Raw genomic sequence first — 25052 nt, forward strand, 5'->3', positions numbered from 1 at the left:
GCCTTTTTGAAATGCATGGGAAATTATTGTTACCTGTAGTCACCTATAGTTATGAATTTTATTTGACAATTTCTCTCACCAGGTCTTACTCTGTTGTGTATTTCATGTGCATGTTTCCCTTGCTGTACTGTAAGATCCATGAGGATTGCAACCATTTTCCCCCACTTTGTGTATTTGGCCTTCCCTCCAGGGCTTTCAAACATAGCAGTAGTACTGTAGGGTAGTGTTTTCATGGGGAGTGTTAGTCAAGGCAAAGCAAAATCATGTGGCACTTAAGGGCCTAAGCTTTGAATGCAGGAGGCCTGCGGTGGAATCCCAATCCAACCACCTACTCAGCTTCTGACCTTGGTGGCTGCTCGTTCTCTCAGAATTTCAATTCCTTCACTGGTAAAGTGGGAATAATAAAACCTAGTAACAATGGAATTGTTGTGACAAGTAAATGAGGCAAATACAAAGTACTTGGCACAGTGCCTGACACATAGGAAAGACTTCATAAGTGGTAGCTGCTTTTATTGTTATTACCATTAAACCTCTGTGCAGAACCCAAAATATTCTCACCACGTTAATCTATTTAAGTAAATTGGGAGAGACTGTGCTGGAGAGGAAATTTCACCAGTCCTGCCAATTCTATGTTCTTCCAAAGACTCCTCTATAAAGAATAATCACTTTGTAAAAGACATTCAATAGAAATGTAATGCAAATCACATATATAGCTTAAAATTTTCTACTAGTCACATCAAAAGGACCAAAAAGAACAGGTGAAATCAATTTTGAAATATCTTATTTAACTCAATACATTCAAAATATTAACATTAAAAGATATAACCAATATAAATAATTAATGGTGAGCAATTTTACACTTGGGAGGGACTAAATTTTCAAAATCTAATGTATACTTTACACATAAAAGAGAGTGTCTCAATTTCTACAAGCCGTATGCAAGTGTTACATGTGGCTAGTGGCTACCATATTGGGCAGCACAGCTGTGTAACTGAACTTGAAAACATTCATCTCATGAATGAATCAGATCATACCAGTCTTCCACCAAATGTAGCTGGTATTATAAGACAGTGTGTTTCTTTAAAATGATTAGAGTTGAAAGAACCAATACTAGGTTCTGGTATTGATTGTGTTATTCACTTCATTGACTTTGGCAGACCATATAATTTTGTTGTTTTATTTCCCAACTTTGTTCTGGGGCTTAGCTAGGTCACAAAGCCATAAAATATGTGACCAGCCTCTCAATCAAGTCCATTTTATCACCACCCACTTCTCCAAACCTAAGCCTGAGACCTAAAACACAAACACAATACTTGTGGTTGAATTCATTAAGACAAACCATGTCTCTACAAAATGTATTAATTGAGGCATCACTAATTCTATGAGGTTCTTGGAGTTTACTTCAGGCCTTTTCCTCAGAGGTTATTCCAGCTTATGGGTACCTTATTCTTAGAATTTGAGTACTTTTAATTACTGATCTAATCATTTCCATTTTTGCCCTGGTATTTGAATCATATGCTGGGTGCAGACACTGGCAGTGAGGAAAAAGGGAAAAGAGGTGAGGAGAAGAAGCCAGAGGAAGGGCAAATCTAGTGGTTCCAGGTTTCCCCACCCCTCTCCAGGTTTATAACTGATGCGTAACATTGTTGTTTGTTTCATCATAAGATTTTATTTAAATGAAGGCTTTAAAAATTTAGAAACCCAGAGCTCACCTCACCCTTTTCTTTGGAGGAGAGGATTTCCTACAATATTGCCCACACCTATACAACTCAGGTCTCTTGATCCCTAGTCTCCTTGCATTCTCTTCTAATGTCCACACTATGTTTTCACTATGGTTTCACCTACTCATATTAAGAAATTTGAAGCACTTATTGGACTTAAGCAACTCGCATAGGGATAAAGACTATTCATGTTGGTAACTGGTCACCTGCTTTAATTCCATTTCAGTATGTACAATCCGTCCTGGGTGAGGAAGGAGGCTTGCCTTTGCCTGTTCTATGACCCGGAAGTGAACGGCCTCATGAGGCCATAACAATTTCCCTGCCTGACCAAGGGAAACAGAATTGTTAAGCATCCTGGGGACTTTCTTGCTTGGTCTCTGAGCTTAAAATCAATTCACAGACATAGCAGAAAATGGACTTTGACTCAAGAGCACAGCGTAAACCTTTAATGTATGCTTTAATGCATAAGCTAATTCTATTCCAACACCCATATTGCCATAACAACATTCAATGACCAAAAATTATTTTGATGGCTAATGTTGATTTGTGATCAAGTCCCAGACAGTTTCCACCATTCCTCCTGTTTTCTCAGCTCAAAGCTGCATTTTCTGTTGCTTAAAAAATTTGCATATTTTCTCAGTGCCTGTTTCTGACTCACAATAAACAATGCCCAGACCTTCTGCCAAAAAAATGTCCAAATGCGAAATAGTTGCTATAATAGTCGTTTTTGTGATGGCAACTTTGAGCTCTGTGCTTTTAAATTATAATTACTTTTTTTCCTTACAAAAGATGTGTATCTGTCTTGATTGCTGTAATTATGATTCTATACCAGCAAACAGTTATAAAAGACCCATGTCATCGCTGTGCTTCATAAAACCCCATGCCTTTCAATAAGCTTCCTTTGGTGACTGTATTATGTTTGTGTTTAATTTGTGGCAGGGAAACCTAATGAGAGGCTATTAATCATTGAGTGTATATAAAAATTTGTGTCCTTCACTAAATAGACCAAAGAGGATATGGCAAGCCCACTATTGGCATGACATGATTTAGAGTTGGGGAAGGGACTTGAGAAAAATCATCTAGTCTAACCTAATTTTATGGATGACATTCAGAATAGGAAGGGGGACTATGTGGTTTAGTGACAGCAAACATCATGGGACCAGAAGTCAAGGGAACAAAGTTCTAAACCTGAACTTGGCACTAAGGAATTACTGCACAGACTGACTCGACTTCCTCATTCATTCCTGGTTTTCAGCTGTGATGTGTAGAATCCATGGACCAGGGAATTGCTTCAAGGGGCTACTCGGAGGAAAGGAAAGTGGGCCACCCAGGAGGACTTGACCCTACCAGTCACCCATTCAATCAGAGCAGCCAGCCCCACTTGGAGCTATTTTATGTTGAAATGATTGAAAAAATAATTCGTTGACTTTTCTTTTTTAAGTTTGATGTTTACTGATGTCCTTTCCTCAAGTCTTAGAATCACAGATGGATTGACAGGGAGGACTACAAGGTCAGTGTGGTAATGATTTGGGACATTCACACCCATGGGCCTAGGGAGTGCTTGGGAGGGGGAACCACCCTCTGGGGAGTGGAAGCAGGTTAGACATTTCCCAGAAGAAATACCAGACAGTAGACCTTCCTTTTAATGTTATTTACTTTCTTTTCTATCTGCTTTTAATAAAACTTCAATAAAAGCTACATCTTTTGGGAAAAGATGATAAATCAGAATTCTAAGATCAGTTAAACAGAACTTAACTCTTGTTGGACTGTAATCCTGGGCAAATTGCTTAATCTTTAAGAATCTCCCTTTCAACACCTATTGTACAGGACTAGTAATAATAGAAGTACCTGAAAGTATTGTCACCAAGATTAAAGTGATGTGTGTGAAAGAACTAGTAAATCTATAAAGTCCTATAAAAACTGTGATTATCATTGCTAACACTCTGCTGAAAGCTTTAACTCCAGTGAATTTCCATGATCTTTCTCAAATAAACCAAAACTGTGGTCCTACAGAGGTTTGGCTCATGTTGGGCAACTGAGGAAGATAGTCTTTTACAATGTAAATAAAAATAACAATAACAATTGTGAAGTCTTCTTTAAAAAGCAGATTCTTTTTAGTTTCTCCTCCTCCTTGGCTTTCTAACTCAAGTCTCATTCACTTAAGGGCTTGGAGTTTTCTATCCCAAAGTAAACTCATACCTGTGCTTAAATTCTGTGACTCCCTACTGCCTAGGAGTAGCTCAAGGTCTTTAATTGGGTGTTGGGAGCTTTCGTGACTATTCTCCAGCATGTACCCTACTTCCCCTGGCCATGTAGCACTGGGTCTACTGTGTGCAGGCACCATGCTAGACATTCCATGTACAGCAGGGAGCCAGGCACACAGCTTTTCCTCAACTTATTCCCAGTCTTACTGGCAGACTGGTAAATGGGACATAGCACAGAGTTTCCATAATTCTCTGTGGGATCCTCCTACAGTCCATGGCACAAGAATGATAGGAAGTGTGTTTGTGAAAGGAACTGAAATTCAGAGCAGTGGTTGCTCACAGTTTGTTGAGTGAATAAATGAGTGAATGAATATGATAAAGATTAACTATAGCTAATTAATTATAATTGGTTAATTATAATTAATCTCGATATTTGGATACCATTGGATTTTGTTGTTGGATTATAATTAAAATAAAATGCAGTCAGTTAAAAATTCAAGTCACCAGAATTCCCCACAGGTTTTTTTGTGGATGTATGCATGTGTGTGTGAGCTAAGTTTATACTCACACAATCATATTAAGGAGGAAAACCTTTAAGACAAAATGAAAGACCATCTACCACCAGTACTACTTCACCTCCTACTCTCTCTAGCTGGTTGCACTCTGGAATCAAGTCTGGTCCTGTCCACTAATCTTAAGATTCTATGATTTCTCAATTGTAGGACTGACACTCCTTATGGGCAATCTTAAAATGTATGCTATTTGAAAAAGGAATGAGAAAAATCCCTCTTGACATTAAAACTTAAAGTAGTAAATATTCAACGAAAGATAAAATGTTTTCATAATCAATTTTCTTGCTCAAAAAATTAATTTTACTAGACTTCTCTAATTTTAAGTGCTGCAGTTGAAATCTAACTGTCCACTACTGTTAAGAACAGCACTTATTTATTATCCATCATGATCTCTCATACTTCAAATCAATTAATGAGGATGCTCCGTTTCTGGATTGGTTAAATTCCATTGTTTCTTGCTATTATCAGCAATATTTTTTTCCCAAAAGAAAAAACTTATCTACAACATAGTCATAGAATGTTCAGAGAAAAATTTTGGCAGCTTTTCCAAAAGGAACATCAGTTGCCCCACGTGTCTGTTTGTGGGTTTTTTAATTTTGGAATCCAAACATTAATGATTCCCTGGCTGTGGGTGCCCTGCCCCAAGTAGCTTTAAATGAAATACAGCGTACAGAGGTTTATTCATCATTTATTGAGCTTTCACTTATTTGGTGTTTCTATGAAGAAAAATAAGTGTTTTAAAACTCAAGGATCCTACATATTAAGTAGGATGGGTGGGGGCAGATAGAAACACACTGGGTAAGTCCAAGTTGCCCCCAGGCATTATTGTTATCATTTTTCCAAAAGGAGAAAGTGGAGCTTAAAAGAAGTAATTCCCAATTTTTCCCCAGACTAAAACCTTGTAATTCAGATGAACTCTGAGACTTTTGGCATCTCATTTTTCTCATTAGGTTTTATTACAGCCAACAAAACTTTCAGTGGTGAATTACTTCCCTTCTCAATGAACACCAGATCCCATAATGTCCGCACAAACTGAAATCATGAAATGGTGTGTAACCGAGAAGGAGGACAAGATGGGAAATCAGTATCTTCTCATCTCTGTGCTAACCAAAGTATGGTGCTCCAGCCCTTTTTCTCACTTATGAAAAATAAAAAATAAAAAAAATGAAACATGGGAATGAAACCCCACTTAAAATCATCAGAATTATCTTTCAAGTTCCCTTGAAATACAAATCATTTCCACAAGAAAGATGAACGAATTGGTCCTAAATTAGTGGCTCAGGTAGGACCTGTTATGTCAATAAAGTGCTTTTAAAAACAGTCATGGTATTGAGAAATGAGATCTACTCCATGCATCTATGTCAAGAGCACCAATATTAAAAACACTAGTTTTAACACAGAAGCTCAAAAAGTATTTTATTTCACACCCTTATATTATGTCAGTCATTCCAATGACTTGGTGTTTACTACATGCCATAGAACGGGCATGAACTTATAATTTAGTTGAGAAGCCAAAAGGTAACACAGTTTTAAGGACACAATACAAGACATAGTGTAATTAAGTGTTGAACAATGGGGTGCAGATGCTAAGTGATCCAGGAGGGAAAAGGAAATATTGTGAGAGCTGAGACTGTCAAGAGATTGCATTTTCAATAAACTCTTAAAATGATGCCAAATTAGAAAATTGTTATAATTGCTGCTAATTTGTCAATTTAAGGCATTTACGTGATTCACCATTCCTTTCCAACCAGTAGCTGTTCAAAACCGCACACATGAACAGTTGAAGCTGGCAGGAGACATTTCATTACAACTCCCTGGATTTGCTAATGAGGAACAAAAACACATATTTTCATGTTGGATAACAGACACAAGGATTGAGATTTTGCATGGGGAATTTAGCGAGCAAGAACACAAAGCTCTGGCTGTCATTTTGGTATGAGTTTTGGTTTCTAATGAAATATTTTCTTCCTCCCAAATAAGTTTTAAGTTTGGGGAATGAGTCAGTCTCAAAAAAATAATTTTTCATTTTTTGGTATCTATTTTCACAATTTGTTTTTCTTTTAAGAAAAAATGGACTAGAAGTGCTAGTCCATTATATTCTCAAGACAATGACAATTTTTTAACTCCTAAAAATGGGGTGTGTGTGGGTGGGTTGGTGGGGGTATTTAGCATCCTTTAAAATTGAGGTATCTGAATAGCAGCTTATCTTTTGAAATCAGGAGACTTCAAGTGTGCATTTGCATTCTTGGTCTTAAAATGCTTTTTACTTTAGAGTTTGGCAAACATCCTAGTCCCTTTGTGTTCCTTACCTTTTCAGTCTTTGCAATGCAGGCAGCCTGAGCTCAATTAGATTTGTTATAATGGAGTTTAAACTGCTAAAAGAGAGGCATGTCTCATCTTGTGTTTTCAGTAACTTTAGACAAGTTTAGAGTATTATAGTAAGCATTTTTCTCTATATTTGATTACGTTTAAGATCTCCCCAAGAAACGTCAATTATAAACCCAATTCTAAAAGGAGGCACTTTTTCCTAACAGTGGTACTACCAGGTAAAAGAGCACACTCTCCTGTTCCCATAAGTGGAGGAAACCTGCAATAATATGAGGTAATTAAATTTAGCCTTAGAAAAGTCTTTGAAATGTACTAATCAAGACTTCCAGCTTTCGCGAGTGTGTGCGCGATTTATTTTTCAATTCTTCCTGGTCCTGATTTTGCATTTCTAATGCAAGTGAACTGACAAAGCGTGAAAGTGGGCTAAGGAGCAAAACAAAGCCAGCAAGCATGCTTCTGGTGTGCCAAAATTAATCAATATTCCAGAAACCTCGGGGCTCCCCCTCCTTCCCCGTGCGGTTTTCATTTCCCCACTCCCCTTTCCCGCGCACAGGCTCCTCCCCTTTTCTTAAGTTGCCTGATAGTAAGTTGCAGTTTCAGAGCACATGCATATTGTCAGCGCTGCCCGCCCGCGCGCTCCCTGCGCCTGGTCACTCCGTCGTACCTGCTGGGGAATCCACCTTGTCATTGCCTGGGGTGCCTTCCACCCTCTGGTTACAAAATCAGAGAAGGTAAGTGCAGCGTCCCGTAGTCCCGCTGGATTTGAGTTCTCGGTCCACTTCTCTGCCGGTGTATTATTCTGTTTCCCAAGCCGAGGAGGATAGAGAGTAAAAGCTAGCCATTTTGGTAGATAAAGTCCACGTTCGTGATTGAATGTGGTGAGCGTGTGGTGTCTATTTATGGCGGATCCTCTCTTAATTTGGAGTTGAGTCATTCGGGGTGGATTGGGGATAGATTGTGATTAGAGATCTAAAAAAGATCCAAGATTGAGCGGTCTGCTTAAAAGTGACAGACTGGTAAAGGGAATCAGAACTATTGGTTTAAAAAAAAAAAAAAAAAAAAAAAAAAAAAAAAAAAAAAAACCTGGACCCTCCCCTCCCGGTTTCTTCACTTCTCCCTAAGCTTTTAATCTGGCGTGAAGTCTTAAACAAGCTGTAGGTCTTATTATCAATGACCCCAACCTGCAATTTTATTTAAAAGTCAAACTGTTAAGTCTTTTTTCTCACCCTTGGATTTGCCAAAAGCCCGCGAGGAGTCCCCTGGCTTCCAGTCACCTCCCCCACGGACACACTCTGGCTGCCTGCGCTGCCAGACTCGCGGGTCCCCAGGAACCCGGGTTTTTACTCAGATGGATCCTGGGGAAGGCATGACTTAGAACTCTCATAAAGCAGCAGGAGGAAACCTTGGTTTTTCAGAACAGCTGATTTCCAGAAGGAAAAAGGTTTGCTTAATTGTATTTGAATAACCTAAGAGCACTTTAAAGAAACCAGAAACCACACACTGTAATGTTTGGAATGAGAATTGGATTCATCTCGTCTGTTCGAAAAATCCTAAATTTTAAAACACTTAGAAGTCCGTGATCGCTTCCTCAGAAGACTCCAATGTGTTTGCCCCAAAGACAAATGTGACTTTGTACTTCTACTTGTAATAAAATGAAAATGGATTATGATTTTAGAAATTTTATAGAAGTGACCAGAGCACTTTGTTTATTTCATGGAAAAAAATTCAAACTTTATCCTGTAAGACTGTCAAATGTATTTGTCATATCTTCTGGGCATGTGCGTCCTGCTATGACCAACTAGGTGTTTTTATTCTTAATGAAGAAAATGCCGGGTTACTTTACTATGTAGAACAGAAACACTCAACTTCCTTCAACTAGGTATACAGCATGAGTATCACCAAGTAATTATTGGGCATTTCCTATGCGTTCAGTTCAATTGGACATCTGTCGAGTGTGTATATTGTGAGGCACTTGGCTAGGTTCCGAGGCATAAGATGATCACATCAAGTTCTGAAAAATACTTTTTTTTGCCTCACTGAAGGAGAGCAAACTTTAAAAAAATAGAACATAACTTTCTGCCCATATATTCTGAATTTATAACCATTCCTCACATAGGGTCCAGTAAAATGCACACATTTGGAAAGGAAGCCTGGTGGTGTGCTTTCCAGGCTTTGCTTTCTACTGAGATTATGCGGTTTGCCTGAAACCTACCCCTGGTGTTGGCAGCACTGATTTCTCATCCCTGGAGGCTATAACGCTTGTCTCTTTCTTTCCCATTTTTTTTGTAGTTGTGTTCTCCAAGACCAAAGAGGTTTGACTTTCTGAAGGCAATTCCAAGACACTGAAATATAAAGAAGAGACTCTCCTTAAAAAGGAAAACATGACAAAAAGCAATGGAGAAGAGCCCAGGGTGGGGGGCAGGATGGAGAGATTCCAGCAAGGAGTCCGCAAGCGCACACTTTTAGCCAAGAAGAAAGTGCAGAACATCACAAAGGAGGATGTCAAAAGTTACCTGTTTCGGAATGCTTTTGTGCTGCTCACGGTCACTGCTGTCATTGTGGGTGAGTCATTTGATAAAACAAAACAAACAAAAACCTGTATCTTGTTTCTCTGGGGCATCTGGCTGCCTGGGAACATTATCAGATGGACTGATTGTGGCTATTCAGAATGATAGCCCAAGCTTTGAACTTGAAGAATTTTTTTTTCCATGCAAATTGGTTTGTTGGCATCTTTGGAGCACTGTATGGTAAACACATGGGAATCTGAGAGAAGCATCCTTTGGAATTATGCAAATCAATTGATGGTGTGGAAAGAAGAAAAAAGTCAAACGTCTTCCCATTTCACATAGAAGTTAAGGAGGGGCAATTCAATCATTAGCCATGAGCAGTTAAATAATAACGAAAGAAAGTGAGCCTGCTAGATGTAGTCAAAATGTAATCATAATACAATGTCACCTTTGCTTAAAGTTAATTTATACAATTAGTACACCCAAAATGAGATTCAGGTCTCTGATGGTAATTATATTCTAACTGATGTTGACTTGAAGTCGAGTATCAACACTTAAACATAGAGGCCCAATATTTTACGTGTTTGCACTCTCTCACCCAGCAACTGGGAAAGGCAAATTGGAGAAATGTTAACACAGATCTCTTTCATTCATTGCCTCACAGAGCCTGCCATAAGCAGCTATATCTTTGAAACACAGCATTTCCCTACTAATTTAGCATAGTTGACAACAATCTGTACTAATAAGAAATTGTTTGGCTTATTTGTATCTGAAATTTTCAGTTATTACTTATGGGTAGCATTGATCTTACCTTAAATTATAGCTGAAAAAAAAAAAAACTGATTTGAACTTTTTAATCAAACTAATAAAGTAATCCTTAGGTTGGTGAACTTAAACCAACCCCGGGTTGTAAAAAGTGCTCTAACTTAAAATTCCACCAATTTGCCACCAAAACAAAAGGACATTCGTGTGTAATTTTAATCTCTTCCTTGAAGTTCACAAAGCTCTCCATCGGTTATAAAAAGACGATGACCGTAAAAATTAAGAAAATTCTGTAGCATGTATACTTTATAACTTAGTCTAAGAAATGGGATTTGTAAATTTATAAATTGTAGATAAATAGAAATACAGCAGGAGAGTATACTTTGTCACAAGACTTTAGATGCATCCCATTTCAACACGTTTGGCTTCTTTTAGTAAATATTCACTAATAAGTGTTCAGTTAATTGTAATAATGTTCAAGAGAACATGTCTTGATTTACCCAGAGAAGTAATGGGTTTCTTTAGTAGGTTCCCAAGTTTGAATGTGTTCTTGAAAGAGATCTTTGAGTATCATGTCCTTGTCCTGGAAGCCAACGCAAAATGCAGCATCCCTCCTCACTATCACTCTGAGTCACGGTCATTGTCAAGTCAAGCAATAGCTGCAGAGTACTCATTGCAAACATTGATCTAGTACTATTAGTACAGCTCCTTTTTAGGTGTTTTGAATCTGTTAGTTCACTTAATCCTCAAACAAGCCTCTGAAGGGTGTGAGTAGGTATGATTATCACGATCTTCCTCATTTTATAGATGAAACCAGTCATGGAGAGCTCAAGCAGCTCACCCAAAGTCAAAAGGCTACTAAATGCTAGAGCAGAAAGTCAAACTCAGTCTATGCCAGAGGCCATTCCCTGCCTACCTATCTGACTAGCTGACATCTTGTGAAAGATGCTAGGAAGAGAAATGTTGCTGTGTGTGGGTGGAGGCCAATTAGCAACCACTGCTGGGTGCACTCACCTAGCAGTGTGGTTTTAGTGTTTAACTAAAACGCTTAAACTCAGCGGGAAGATTACAGTTCTTCTATAACCAATTAAGCCACATCCCTCATTTGTTTAACAAACACCCATTTATTTTTCAGTCCTATATGTAATAATAATAGAGCTCAGAAGTACCGGAGTATGTTTGGAAAACATGCAGAAACACTTGTTCAAAATGGTGTTCCAAACACCAAAAGAGGGCCAGGGATGTGACTCCGGTAGATCTCTTACCTAGAATGTGGCAGAGCTCTTATCTAGAATGATCAAGGCCCTGGTTCCATCACCAGCAGTGCAAAATATAAGTAAATTACATAACTACATAAACAGCAGAAGATTCAGACTCTAAGACAAAAATACTTCCTTTAAAGAACAGAGGAATGGAAAGTAATAAAACCCGAACATGCATGACAGATTGATGGAGAAGGAAGTTCCTAAATACAAATGAATAACACCCCTAGTAAAGAAAGAAAGCACCAGGACTTGAGAGTCCAGTTTCTCTAGGAGTTCTGGGATCACCTCCTAGCCGAGCGAGGCCTTCCCTCAGATTTGTGAGAACGGCAGTAAGAATTGGCTGAGCTGGGGTAGACCCGTTGGCTGGGTGCCCTCGTGGTTGGCTTCACTAATGGAAACTGAGAAGTTAGAAGCAACAAGAAGAAGGTACTAACAAAGAAACACATGAAAAGAGCTCATTGACAGTCAGAGAGACCACCGAGTCAACACCAAGGACTTGGAATAGCAAACAGACAACTTAGCAGAAAACAGATTTAGGAGAGAAGGAAGAGCCCCTCAGTTATCTGTTGGTGTGCCTTCCATGAGGGCCCAGTGGAAACAAAGGCTCCATTTAGCTGGTCACTGGCTTCCATGTCTTCATCAGCCCAAAACCACGCAGTAGGAACCAAATGTGTCTGAACACCCACTCTTTCATTTATTTGCTGCAGCATAGGAAAGAAAAGTAGGAGAGATGCTAGCAAGGAAGAAGGAAACAGTTACTTCCCCAAAATACCTTAGGAGAAGAAATAAAGCTATTACTCAGTTTTCAAGTTCTTAGGTTCTCATAACTTTTAGTAAAAAGTACTAGAAAAACTTATGTGTTAGGATGAATTTTGCATTCACTCTGTTTTATCTCTTTCAAATAAAATGAATACATATTTAATGTATAGAAAAGGAATCTAGAAAAATATGAGGGAGGAAGGGCAGATGTGAATCCATATATTCAGAATAAAGCAGAGAATCGAAACTACTTTGATAGTACTTCCTCTATAAGAATAGGACCACTGGTGTAATTTGATGTCATTGCACAATGACATTGCATTCAGTGACAAAGTCTGAATGTGCCACACTATGACCATGACTCATGTAACGAGAGCAGGTTAGAAACCTTATAGAAGGAAAGGCCAAGACCCTTTAAGAGGATTTGTTGGGAAAGCATTAGCTAATGTTGCAGACATCTATCTGACCACCCTTCCCCGCTCAAATAAAAAAAATAAAAAAAAAACCACTGAGAAGAGTGGTCACTGTTTTCCTTTCTCTAGAAAGCACATTCTAGTTTCAAACCATGGTAAGTTGCATTAGAGGTTAGAGTTGACCTCAAACATCTTGGTGAAAGAAAGGAAAGTCCTTTGGTCCTTTGTCATGTTTAAGTCACAGAGTGCTGACTCTTTTCTATGTCCAGGGAATGATTGCACAATGAAAATAAAACCTCAGGCCAAAGAAATATGAAGTATGGATCAAGGGATGGGAATCTGTAAGTAGGATTGCATTGAATCAGATGGTGGCTTTACCTGACAGAGTTCACAACACAGTAACTAGCATCTCTTTCCACTGTCGTTCTTGCTTTTACACAATAAAAATGTTTATATCTGAGTTGCCTTTTATAGGGGTTTGAGAGAAATTGATGCCTTCTTAGAAAAGAAAACATACTGACTAAATGTTTTACAATATTTTCCCCAATTCTCTAATTCTCTTTGGCAGTAAATTTAAATTGCACTTAAATTCAGTACGATTCTATAATATCTCAGGAGACTGGTTTCTCCGTGTATGTCTCTTATGATAGGAGCTAAGTGACTTGGGAATGTGTGAAAGGAATATTTTCTCTGAATAAGTTTTTGTGTAATTTGAATGTATTTTTGCCTCATTTATATCATTTATTGCTGTCTATTTTGTGCTAAATAAATATGCTAAATTACTTATTTTTAAAAATTCAATGCTATTCTCCAGTGCAACAAATATTTTGTGTTGTGTATCTGGCGCTGGGCTATGCAATGGAGAGTCCCTACTCTCAGGTAGTTTAGCGGGAGAGATGGGTAAAAAATAAGGCAAGAAAAAAGTTTACAAGGATCAAAATTGGTAATAGATAAGTTTGTAATTAACTCTGAACTTTTTTAATGAGTTCATATTGTGCGTACTGTTTCACAGAATATTGGTTTCTTCTTGTGTTAGTACTTTTGAGGTTCCTTTTTCTCATGAATACCTATGTTAGGAACTCAAGATGTGCCATGCTTTTTTTAAAAAGTGTGACTTTTGAGGAAGGATGGACCTGATTTCATAGACTAGTTCTATTTTTTTAATAGCCATGTGATCGTAAAGAAGGCGTTTAACCTCTCTGAGCCTTGGTTTACTCATAGTCCCTTCAGTTATAATGTTTGCTGTTATAAATAATAGGTAACACTGATATGTAAAGCTCTGTTGTGTTTTGATTTTATTTAGATCTGACAACAACCCAGGGAGGGAGGCATTTTTATAACTCTCATTTCACAGATGAGAAAGTTGAAGCTCAGACATTTATCTTAGAGTCCATTCCAATCTACCATTACAGTACCAGTTTCGTACTCCTCCCCAGCACACTGTTCTGGGTGCTGCTCCCTGCTCTCAGGGAGTGCCCATCCTAGTTTTATTACAGTTAGCTAAAGGTCTGCGGTGAATCCTCTACAGGAAAGATAAGAAGGAGATGTTGAATTGGAAGATCACTAGAAGTGTCACACATGAGACTTGGTGATTGGATAAGAGAGAGTGAACTATAGGCTGATGGCCTGTTTCTGGCTTGGGTGACCAAGTGGCTAATGGTGCCACCCATGAAGGGGAGAGGGCCAGGGTGCACTCAGATATTGAGTTCTGTTAGAGATCTGTTGAGTTTGAAGGAGGGTTCCCTGCACATAGATATCTGGAAGGGGACCCCACCATCTCAGGGCTCAACGAGGGTAGTAATGTCTTTGGGAGTTAAGTGACTTATGATCAGCGAGTCAGGTTATCCTATTGCATAATCTCCTTCATCTTTCAGAAACTTCATAGCATATTCATATCATATGCCTTGGACACTTACACATTAGTTTAGCTAATCAAATTCACCAGTGTGGTTACTGTCAGCAACTGGCCTGAACCAACTGATAGTGGGACCACACTGGCCACCAGCCTGAGTAAATGGAGCAGACACCTTCTGTACCCATGCTGACACTGATCTGCTCCTGAAGCTCCCGACAGAGGGGCATTTCACACAGGTTGAACAGGAATCCAAAGATTGGTGGACAGGTTGTGGGTTCAGATTAATGGTTTCTTCAACACTTCTGGGAAATGGGAAGGAAGAGAATCATTTCAGGAAGCTGGAGGGATGGTGGCCCTGAGGCACACCCTGCACGGATGTTACCAGGCCTGGGCTGAGCTGCCACTCATCAGAAGCTACTGGGGCAGAGGACTGGGATGAAGGAAGCTGTGAATTTGCTGTCCTTGCTCTGAAGAAGCAACACAGAGACAGGAAGCAAAGACTAGAGTGTGATTTTTTTTTTCCTCTGCTTTATCTTCTCCTCCAGAAGCAGAAATACAGAAAAATTGTCAGGGCTGGCTATGACACACTAAACCCAGTCCTCTCTCCCACCTTCTCAGAACTCATTCCAGGGAACTATCTGGGTTCTGGAATGAGATGACCCACAACTCCAGTTTTGGAATTGAACCTGTTTTCTTCATGCATAAAGTAGAATAATTGTAAAAACTCTGCCAGAATGTGTATCCCAGTTCTGTCATGTACAAGCCAAGTAGCCTTAAATGATTTTCTTAAGTGCTTGACAGGTGAAGTGAGCAGAGATAATGTGAACCCCTTGTCTTTTGCTTAATCTGTGCTATGCAAATGCAGGTGCTATGTATTGTGTGCACTGATTCAGTGAAACTGGCCCTCCAGAGAACTACAAGTCCCAGGGATTTGGAGAAAATGGGGGCAGGAATGGGAGAAGGTATTTATTTGACCTGGTTTAAGTTTAGAAGAAGTGGCTTGTATTTCCTTGGCCAGAGAATAGAGCCAAGAGAGTTGTACGAAGAGACTTAATAGTCATAAAGGGCTTTGGGAGGCAGAAATGAAAACCTCAGAGTAAGTGATACTGTCATTACCTGTCTCCTACCTCCCTAGTCTCTTGAGTAGAACCAGAAAGTAATCCCCAGGGAACTGTTATCACCACACAGACTGCCCAATGGAGGGAGCACCTGGCTATAGATGCCTCTCTCAGGAAAATGGGGCACTGCCAAGAAGATGGTTTTAATAAATATTGTAATATACTCAAGTTAATTTTTTGCTCATGCTACTTGAGGCCCATCAAGGTTATTTTGGAGCAGGGAGCAGAAGATTGGTGTTGTTCTAAGATTATCTCTGGATTTTATTTTGCTCAATTTTTCTTCCTGTTAATTCAGATGTTAAGAAAATGGAACAATTTCCCAATCCAGTAGGAAATCAAACAACCAGATGCGTTCACAATACCTTCCATTTTTGTGGCGCTACAGTTTACGAAACACTTTCCTATTGCACTCTCTGCAGCAGTGTGAGCCCATAGCCAATCCAGCCACTTTCTGGTTCCTATCTGCAAATGTGTGGAATGCAGTCGAGAAGCATCGAGAGCCTAACAGTCCTGGTTGCAGGCCTGGCTCTGCCATCAATCATTCAAGACAAATCTCTGAGCTTCCTATTTCCTCATTAGTGAAGGAAGTTTGGACTCATATCTGCTGCCAACTCCAAAATTATATTATTTTTAAGTCTCATTTGCCATCCTATAAAGCATCAGAATATGTGGAATAAAGTATGATGTGTTCCTTTCAATCCATGATGCTGGACCATTGTGAGAACTTTTCTCTTGGTCTGATGATTTCCCAACTCATTCGAGATGGCTTCTCCAATCTAACAAGCAGCCACCTTCTCTGCCCTTGACTTCTTGAAGGCCATCATGTTCCTGGTTCTGGGATTGATGATGAATATTTCTTAGCCAGTTTTTGAGGACACAGGAGGACCATCCCTTTGCAGAAACCACTTCTGCCCATCTTTCTTCAGTCAGAGAGAGAACACTGTGCACTTTGTTGTTACACTCATGTGAATGAGACTATGAAGAGCAGATGCCATGTGGAGGAGGCAACCGGAGTTAAGCACCATCTGTTCTGGCTCGTCCGTTCCAGGTGGTAGAGTACTCCATATTTATGAAGCACTGGGATACGAAGACTGTGGGGTACTTGGTCTGGCAGCCGGGTGAGTGGCATCACTGCTGTGAGATGAGGAAAGACACAGAGCACTCCGGGGCACCAAGGTTAGCCATTATACTCATCAAGTATAAGAATTACAAGTTTTTGGATCCCTGGGGAAAACAAGAAAGCACTTTTGGTACTCATGAGAAAGTTAGTTGTTATTTAGATGATGAGACTGTTGATTCTTATCACACTCTTCTGTGTTTTAGAATTCAGCAGCATACACACATTAATTCTGCAACTGAAAAATACAATAATTCATGCCGTTATAAAAACTAATTGAGTTTTATGTTAAGCTTCAGTGCTATCAAAATTGTCCAGAGCCTATTCCTTAGATCAAGAGTATTCACAGACTCACGCCTACTCAAGAGATGGCTCATCAGAGATGATGGCTCCAGCCAGAGAAGTGTATGAAGTCACCTGGTGTAGTTACACAGTATAAAGATATAGACAGCATAAAGTCATTCCAACAGCAAAAGGGAGACAACTGTGTGTATTAAAAATGTAATTTCTGAATTTTCATAGTCCCCCAAAAGCTAAAATATCATAATTTTGGTTTTTGTATATTAAAAAGAGAGAGAAATGTCCTCAAGATGTTTTGAAACCAAAAAGAAAAGGATAAAAGCCCCAGAGAGGTTTAGATAAAGGGAAAGATGGCCTGGATGAATTAGGACGGAGAACAGGGAAAGCACTCCCTTTCACCCCCCCGCCCCCCATGTATTGTATTCAAGATTTGAAGGTAAACAGGAGCAGCAAGCTGAAAGGCACAATCACGTTTTGAATTTCAGGACTGAGTTCCTATCTCCAGCAAAGGTAACTCCATTTTTGTCCCCAAAGAGACTCCTCCAGTTCTCCAACAATGAGTCGAGGTCACCCACTGCAGCTGCTTCCCAGAAAGGAGACAGTGGACTCTTAGTGAGAGAACTTGTAAGAGGAGGCTCATTTATTCCTAATGAGAGTAGAGATGGACAGTTCCTGCCCTTCTTACCCTGAAAAGATGGCTCTTGCCGTTACATGTATTGCACTGCCTGAAATTCCATCCTTAAAGCAAGTAAGTCAAAACCCCGGAATACATGTGCTCAAATGGACACTTGCTGGTGTCTTTATCTTATTGATAAATGTGGAGGTAAATGTATCAAGAAGGAAATTGTGAGTTTGTTTAGAGACTCCCGTGACCAAAGCCATGGTCATTTTTATTTATCTTTATTTTCTTTGATTTGCTTTATTAAGGCAAATGGAATAGTCCTGTAAGCAAAGCTGAAAGCCAGTAAACTCCCCAGGTCTTTGCATGCTTTACACAGGATGATAGGTGATGAAAGAGCTTGCTGCTTTTGCCAGATGGTGTATAATGTGAGTTTGCAGTTTGGATATACAGTAGTTCTAACTCCTAGGGTTAAAGCAGCATATTAGCCAATAACAATTGCTTTTAAAGTTTTTTCAGATTCACTTCCTTGTCTCCTGAAAAAGAGAGCTGTTGGTCACAGAGTGAGCCACTCACTATAAATTGAGCGCAACCAGGGAGTTCCTCTCCATGGCCCAATCTAAGTAAAGTTGTCACTGAAACAAATTAAACAGGAATGAGGAGAAACCAACCCAGTGGAAGTGACTTTTTAGAGGGATCCAGGCAGCTCACAGGAATGAATAGGCTGAATAAAATTTGGTATGATTTTTTTAAAGTTAAGAACAGTTATTTTTATTATATATTTTGATAGTTTACTTGTGTAGTAAACATACTCACATAATCCAAGATCAAAAAATACAAAAGGATATAAAAAGAAAATATACCACCCACCTCTCTCCTCCAGATATCTGGTCTACCTTCTTATATGCTGTTAGAGGAATTTTATAAGAAAATAAGTATGTTTATTCTTTTCTTGCCTTTTTTGTACACAAATTATAGCATAGTATACAAAGTTTGCTTTCCACTTTGCTATTTCCCCCTGCATAATATTTCTTGTATATTATTCTTTATTAGCCCATAAAAAGGTTCCTCATTGTCTCTTCAGACTGCATTATATGGGTATACCATAATTCATTTGAGTAATACCCAATCAGTGGACACTTAGACTGCTTCCAATCTGTAGACATTACTACACAGAGTGATATAATGGATAATCTTGTACAAGTTATTTTATTCAGGCAAATGAGATCTGTGGGATACATTCTTAGAGGTGAAATTGCCACGTCTGAAGTGTACACATTTGTAGTTTTCAGAAGTATTGCTAATACTGTACCCCATAGAGGCTGTAGTAATTTGTTTCCCTAAATTGTGTGTTTAAATAAAGAACCTTGCTGCTGCCACTGTCAGAGGTAAGGATGAGTGAATTTTGTGGTTTGTGCAGGATGGCTAGATAGATAATTAAGGAAATCTGTGCAGTGAGAAAAATGCAGTTCCCGGATAGAATTAAGCAGATGCAGCGATTCCAGCTCTCTGCTTCCAGAGCCTGAATTTAACTCAGAAAAGATACCTAAACCTTGTTAGTATGATACATTAAACTTTCAAAGCACTTTCACATATTTTATCATCTACCATCTTCATACCAGCACAAGAGATGAAACAGGTTTTTTCCAAAACCTCGCCCCAATTTATCAGAAGATTGAAAGCTGAAACATGGAGTAACTTGTCAAGGGTACTGAGATGTAAGAGACACAGAGAGAAATCAAACTCCAGAAGCCAGGGCCACTGCCTTCCAGGCAAGCCCTGGCTTTTCCAGGAACAGTTTGGGGATCCATCCTAACCACAAATAATTCCCCAGAATCTTTGTGTTGATAACCTACGCATCTGAGCATGAAGGGATCGCCACTGGATTCGAGGACAGTAGATGAAATGAGGAAATTGGACTAAGCTTGACTCTTTGTGTTTCACGGAGACATAGAAGTGAGCAGAATAGAGACTTTGAAAGAACAGGAGGGAATGGATTGAGATGGGTCACCCTGGCTGTACCCAAGCATGCAACACAGGAGCAAAAGCACAGCAGAGAACTTGGAAATCTTTTAATATATTTCATTTCCAGCCTCTACACCTTCATAACAATATTTTTTTTCTCTAGAAAAGAAAGACAAGTTATGATTATTTCAGTTGCTATTTCTAGAACAGAAGTTTTGTTTTTTTGGTTTTTGGTTTTTTTTAATAACAGAGAATTAGACACATAAAAGACTTGTAGGATTATTTGTAAATAAAATTGTCATGTCCCATAGATGTTTTTGCTTGTTTGTTTGTGTTTTGCTTTGTGCTAGGGATTGCACCTTGCTCATGTTAGGCTTTACCACTGAGCTACGTCCCCAGCCTCACAGATTTAGGAAGAGAACACCAGGCTTTTCTTAGAACTCCAAGGTTCTTCTCATAGTTGTCTCTCAGCGTCACATGTGTGGACTTGTGTCTGCGCCCTGCCTGGTCACCAGTCCCAGAACTGGTTCCTCTGGGCACTTCTGGTGGAGCAAGGATGGAGCAGGTATTTTCCACCTCCAGCAACAGGAAATACCAAAGGACAAAAGAGTAAGCCAGGCCAGGGCCCAAATCTCTCAAGGATGTGGGAACTGAGAGATGGGGGAGGGTTGAGAGCTTGCCTCCAACACAGAGTAGCTTCTCACCAGGAAATGCTTGCAAGTTTGGGCTCAAAGGAAAGACCAGGGAGCAGCAGAACCCTTGCAGGTAAACTCACCATTATGCCTTTTCCCCACTTATAAAAATAAGCCAGAGGAACTTTTGGTCTACCAAGTTCACCAGGCTGGCGTGAGACAGACTTACAACTTCTCCAAATTGGGCCAAATCCTGAAATAGAAGCTTTTATTTTTCTCTCAAGTAATTATTTATCGCATACTTGCCATAAAAACTGTAATGGTCGAATCGATGAGGTATTCTTCATATGCATTATCAAGGAGTTTAGAATTTATTAGAAGCAGCAAGATGAATTCACTTAAAGCAACTAAAATCTATAATACTTTTGGTTTACATGAATCTTTTAAATGAAGAACTTTTAGCTGAGAACATGAAAGTTCAAGAGGACCTTATCCCCACCTCTAACACACATACCCAGCAGGTGTGTAGAACCCAAGGCCTCATGCATGCTAGGCAAGCTCAAGAGGATCTTAGATACCATTTGTTCCGATCTATCCTTCCCATTTTGCAGATTAATAAAAAAATGAAAGAAGCCCAATGAGATATGATTTGAAGATATGGAAATAGGCAGATCTAAGTTTGCCAATGCATTCTGATATATCAGTGCAAATGGCTTATTCTTTCTAGGCTTCATCTCTTCATCAGTGATATAGTGATATTGAATTCTATAGATTGGTTGAAGATTAAATCATTTACATAAAGTTTCTACTCACCTAATTTACTGGCAGAATCAGGTCCGGAATCCTCATGTCTGACTCAGTTCACGATCTGTCAAGAGCATTCCACTGGCCTTCCCCTCTACTCAAAAAATGTGCCTCTTGAGAGAATTAGGATCAGAAGCTACCATTCCTCCCTTGGGAATCTAGAAACCTAAGCTTATAAGAAATTGTAGTTCATTCAAGATGAATTTACAGCCAGGTGTGGTGGTGCACGCCTGTAAGCCCAGTGGCTTGGGAGGCTGAGGCAAGAGTATTGCAAGTTCAAAGCCAGCCTCAGCAAAAGAAAGGAGCTAAGCAACTCAGTGAGACCGTATCTCTAAAAAATATGCAAAAAAGGGCTGGGGATGTGGCTCAGTGGTCGGGTGCCCCTGAGTTCAAAGTTCTAGCCCCAGTACCCAAAAAACATGATGTGGGAGGGATGTTCCTTGGAATTGATCACTGTGCTCACAAAGCACAATGAGGAATTTCTTGGGAGCACTGAACAAACATTCTGCATTCAGGAAGTGTGTTCCACACCAGCTGGGGGCCAGGCACTGGCAGATGCCGGTCATTTAAAAGAGAATAAGTCATGCTGTTTGCTCATTCCTTCAACAATACCTTAAACACCTACCATGTGCCAGGAACCATTTTAAGGGCTTAATATACATCAGTGAACAAAACTAACAACAACAAAAAAAACCTCTTATTTCAGGGAGCTTACATTTTAACAGCTAGAAACGATAATGAACAGCAAGCATAAGTTAGAAAATTATGTTGTGTTTTGGAAGGTATAAGAACTCTTGAACTAAATTAAGCCACTTAAGGGAGAAGCAAATTTGGGGTAGGTCTTATTAAGAAAGTGACATGTTGACTAAGTCTTAAAGGAAATAAACCCTGTGAACATCTGGAAAGAGTGCTCTAGGCAGGAGGAAGAGCCAGTGCGAGGAGCATTCAGTGGAATTGTATCTGAATTAATGGAGGAACAACAAGGAGGCAAAGTGGAAACAGGGGGAGCGGAATGTGAGATGGCTCCCTTGGTGTGGTGGAGCCCACAGGGAGCAGGCCAGGAGCAGACACTGCATGGCAAGAAGTTTCCATGCCATGAGATGGGGGCCATGGAGGGAGAGGAGTAACATTCTGAAAGGAGCCCTCGGGGCATTGTGCTGGGAATAGGCTGCAGAAAGACAAAGTGGAAACAGGGAAATCAGTTGGAAGCTGGAAGAGCTTGATCTTTCAACCCTGCAGGTGTCCTTTATAAATTTAAAAAAAAAAAAAAAAACCTGAGGCATAGGAGGCAAAGGACTTACGCAGGGTCACAGAGCATTAAAGTCAGGGATAGGCCTAGAATCCCAAAACCTTTCATTGCCAAACAACTAAAGAGCATCTCTCTGTAAGTATGTCTTTACCACACTAGAAGCTTGGCGAGGAGGCCCAGAGACTTTGCAAGTTAGACAGATGCTCTGCCATATGTAACTCTCACTTGTGTGCCTGGGATGTAAGACTTGCTCCAAACAAGTGACAAAGTAGGTTTCCTTTCAGCAGCTGAACTCCTTTGGGGCACCACTCTTTTTTCTTTCTTTTTGGAGCATTTTGCATCGTGAGCAATAACTGTAGAAGCCTTTGGTCTGCCAATATGCTCAGGACAAGAGTTGTGGGTGGAGGAAAAACTAACAAAATTTTACTATTTGAAACTTCAACACTTAGCAAAAGTTAAATTGGTCAATTTGATCTAAATTTCACTTCCAACTGTGTCTCATCCTTTCACTCTTAAAATGTTTTCTTGTATCTTAATATTTCCAATAGCTTTATTGGATGAAATTTGTAGCAAATTTGTTTAAGTTTTAACTTGGTGTGTGTTTTGGCCTTAAAAAGCAAGCCCGACTTGTATTCTTCCTGAGGTCCTAGGGAGCACATTTTGTCTTAGTTTAGAAAGTGAGATGACATTGAATCTTCCAAAGAAGTATTTGTTGTGTAGACTCCCTGGGGGAAACTCTGAACCCCTGATGGAATACCTTCTTGAGCTTTTCATAGGCGAGAAAAAGTATTTCAACAAAGATGCATCTTTGTTCATAGCTCTCAACTAGCATAGTTGATCACCCTAAACATCCTAATTAAGATATTTCCTAGATTCTGGAAATCTTGTTAAAATACTTCAGCAAGAATGCTATAAGATGGGCTGGAGTTGTAGCTCAGTGGTAGAGCATTTGCCTTACATGTGTAAGACACTGGGTTTGATCCTCAGCACCACCCGGAAGGAAGAAAGGAAGGAAGGAAGGAAGGAAGAAGAACGGAGGGAGGGAGGGAAAGAAAGAAAGTATCATATCCATGTACAAGTAAACATGCTGTTTGCTCATTTCTTCAACAATACCTTAAACACCTACCATATGTACAAGTTAAAAAAAAAAAAATGCTGTAAGACTGTGGACCAAGAATAGGCAATCTAAATATCACTCATGACACCTGACACCCCTGTGTTGTATAATGTCTCCAAGATGCAAATTGGGAAAGTTTGTTTCAGCTCTAACACATCCCAACACATTCATTTTTGCCTAACCATCACTGATGAAGATCTATTCTTTTGCATTGAGGATCTTGTGGCAATAGAGCTTTTTGAGTTCTGGGACCATCAGTCAGTATGCTTCAAATAAGTGCCCACTGATAGAGCTCAGTTTTTCAGAGACTGAGCAGCTTTACCAAAGCGAAAAGACTGCTGAGACCTCGCCTTGCTACCTACCTCTCATTGATAGGAAGGGCAGCGTGAAGAACGCTCTCAGAGGTCTGTGAGAACACATTTTGGGGAAGGCTTGTTGCATTGCTGGGCTAGAATTAATCAGAACGCTGCACTGCTTACCAAAAACAGCAGTCCTTTGCATTCAGAGCATTTCCTCTTGATTTGATACTGATAGCTGGCTGACCCTTCCACTGGTTTGGCGCAGAAAGCTGAAGAAAAATGTCTTTTGTTTATTTGTTCAACAAATGGGTTGAAAAGAGCTAGATGTTGACTTCATTAAGTAAAATCAACAAAACCTTTCCCCAACATAAGCTCTAGATTTAGTTAATCTAAGGCAAAATAGAATTTTAAAAGTAGGCAAATTATTGTGTACTCACTGAGGTTCCTTAAATTAGTAGATGACTATCAGAAGGCTGTGACACACAAAGGTTGTGACAAGTCTGAGCTCTGGAGCTGGCCAGCCAGTATGTCAAGTCCACTTTGACTGCTCACTGTGGTCCTGAGCAAGCAGTTTGATCCCTCTAAGCCTTCCATGGCTCCACTCTGTACCAGCTGTATGGTTTTGGCAGTTCACCTACCCTCTCAGTGACTCTGGTTCTTTGTGAGATGCGGATAATAGTTGGGGCCTTAATGGTATTTGTGAAACCATGTGTTCGTGTGGCCCTGGCACCTGCCATGTGCCCAGTGATATTTTGCTGCTGTTGTTAAGAATGCGAACCCTGCAAGAGGCTGAGGCAGGAGGATCTTGGGTTCAAAGCCAACCTCAGCAATGGTAAGGCACTAAGCAACTCAATGAGACTCTATCTCTAAATAAAATACAAAATAGGGGTGGGGATTTGGCTCTGTAATCAAATGTCCCTGAGTTCAACTCCCAGTACCAAAAAAAAAAAGAATTCTGAAACAGACTTTTTTAAATGTCCTTTCCACCTCTATTACATATGATTTCCAATGATTAAAATTTGGGCAGTGGAGGGCAAAGGCAGGCCATATAGTTAACAACTTTATATAAGCTTAATTAAATTATTCCATAAAAAAGGGATTTGGTGTAGCTCCTCCATAGATAAAAAGACCGATAACATGTTCCACCGTGTGCCAAGGGCCTCTGGAGGATCCAAGATTATTACTCAAGGGTATGCACAATGTAGGGTTAAAGATGCTGAAGATCTGGGGGCCAGGCTCATTTGAAAACTAACCTCAGACCCTGGCTACAAGAGTGTTTTTTTGGTTTTGCTTGGGTTTTTTGTTTGTTTGTTTGTTTTGGGTTCTTTTCTTATTTGTTTTTTTGCAGTGCTGGGGATTGAACCCAGGGCCTTGTGCTTGTGAGGCAAACATTCTACCAACTGAGCTATATCCCCAGTCCTACAAGAGTGTTTTTGTGTTTGAGAG

The 25052-nt window shown here is 39.7% G+C and overlaps 1 protein-coding gene across 1 annotated transcript in view; it reads left to right on the forward strand.

The window, feature by feature from the left end:
• The first annotated feature begins 7400 nt into the window (after positions 1-7400).
• Positions 7401-25052, forward strand: part of Slc1a3 (solute carrier family 1 member 3) — a 76987-nt gene continuing 59335 nt past the window's right edge. The window contains exons 1-2 of the mRNA XM_047555334.1: positions 7401-7556; positions 9115-9387. Coding sequence (XP_047411290.1) covers positions 9207-9387 — 181 coding nt within the window. The 5' untranslated portion in view covers positions 7401-7556; positions 9115-9206. The remainder of the gene's footprint in view (positions 7557-9114; positions 9388-25052) is intronic.

The sequence above is a fragment of the Sciurus carolinensis genome, chromosome 6, assembly GCF_902686445.1.
Source record: "Sciurus carolinensis chromosome 6, mSciCar1.2, whole genome shotgun sequence".
Taxonomy (NCBI): Eukaryota; Metazoa; Chordata; class Mammalia; order Rodentia; family Sciuridae; genus Sciurus; species Sciurus carolinensis.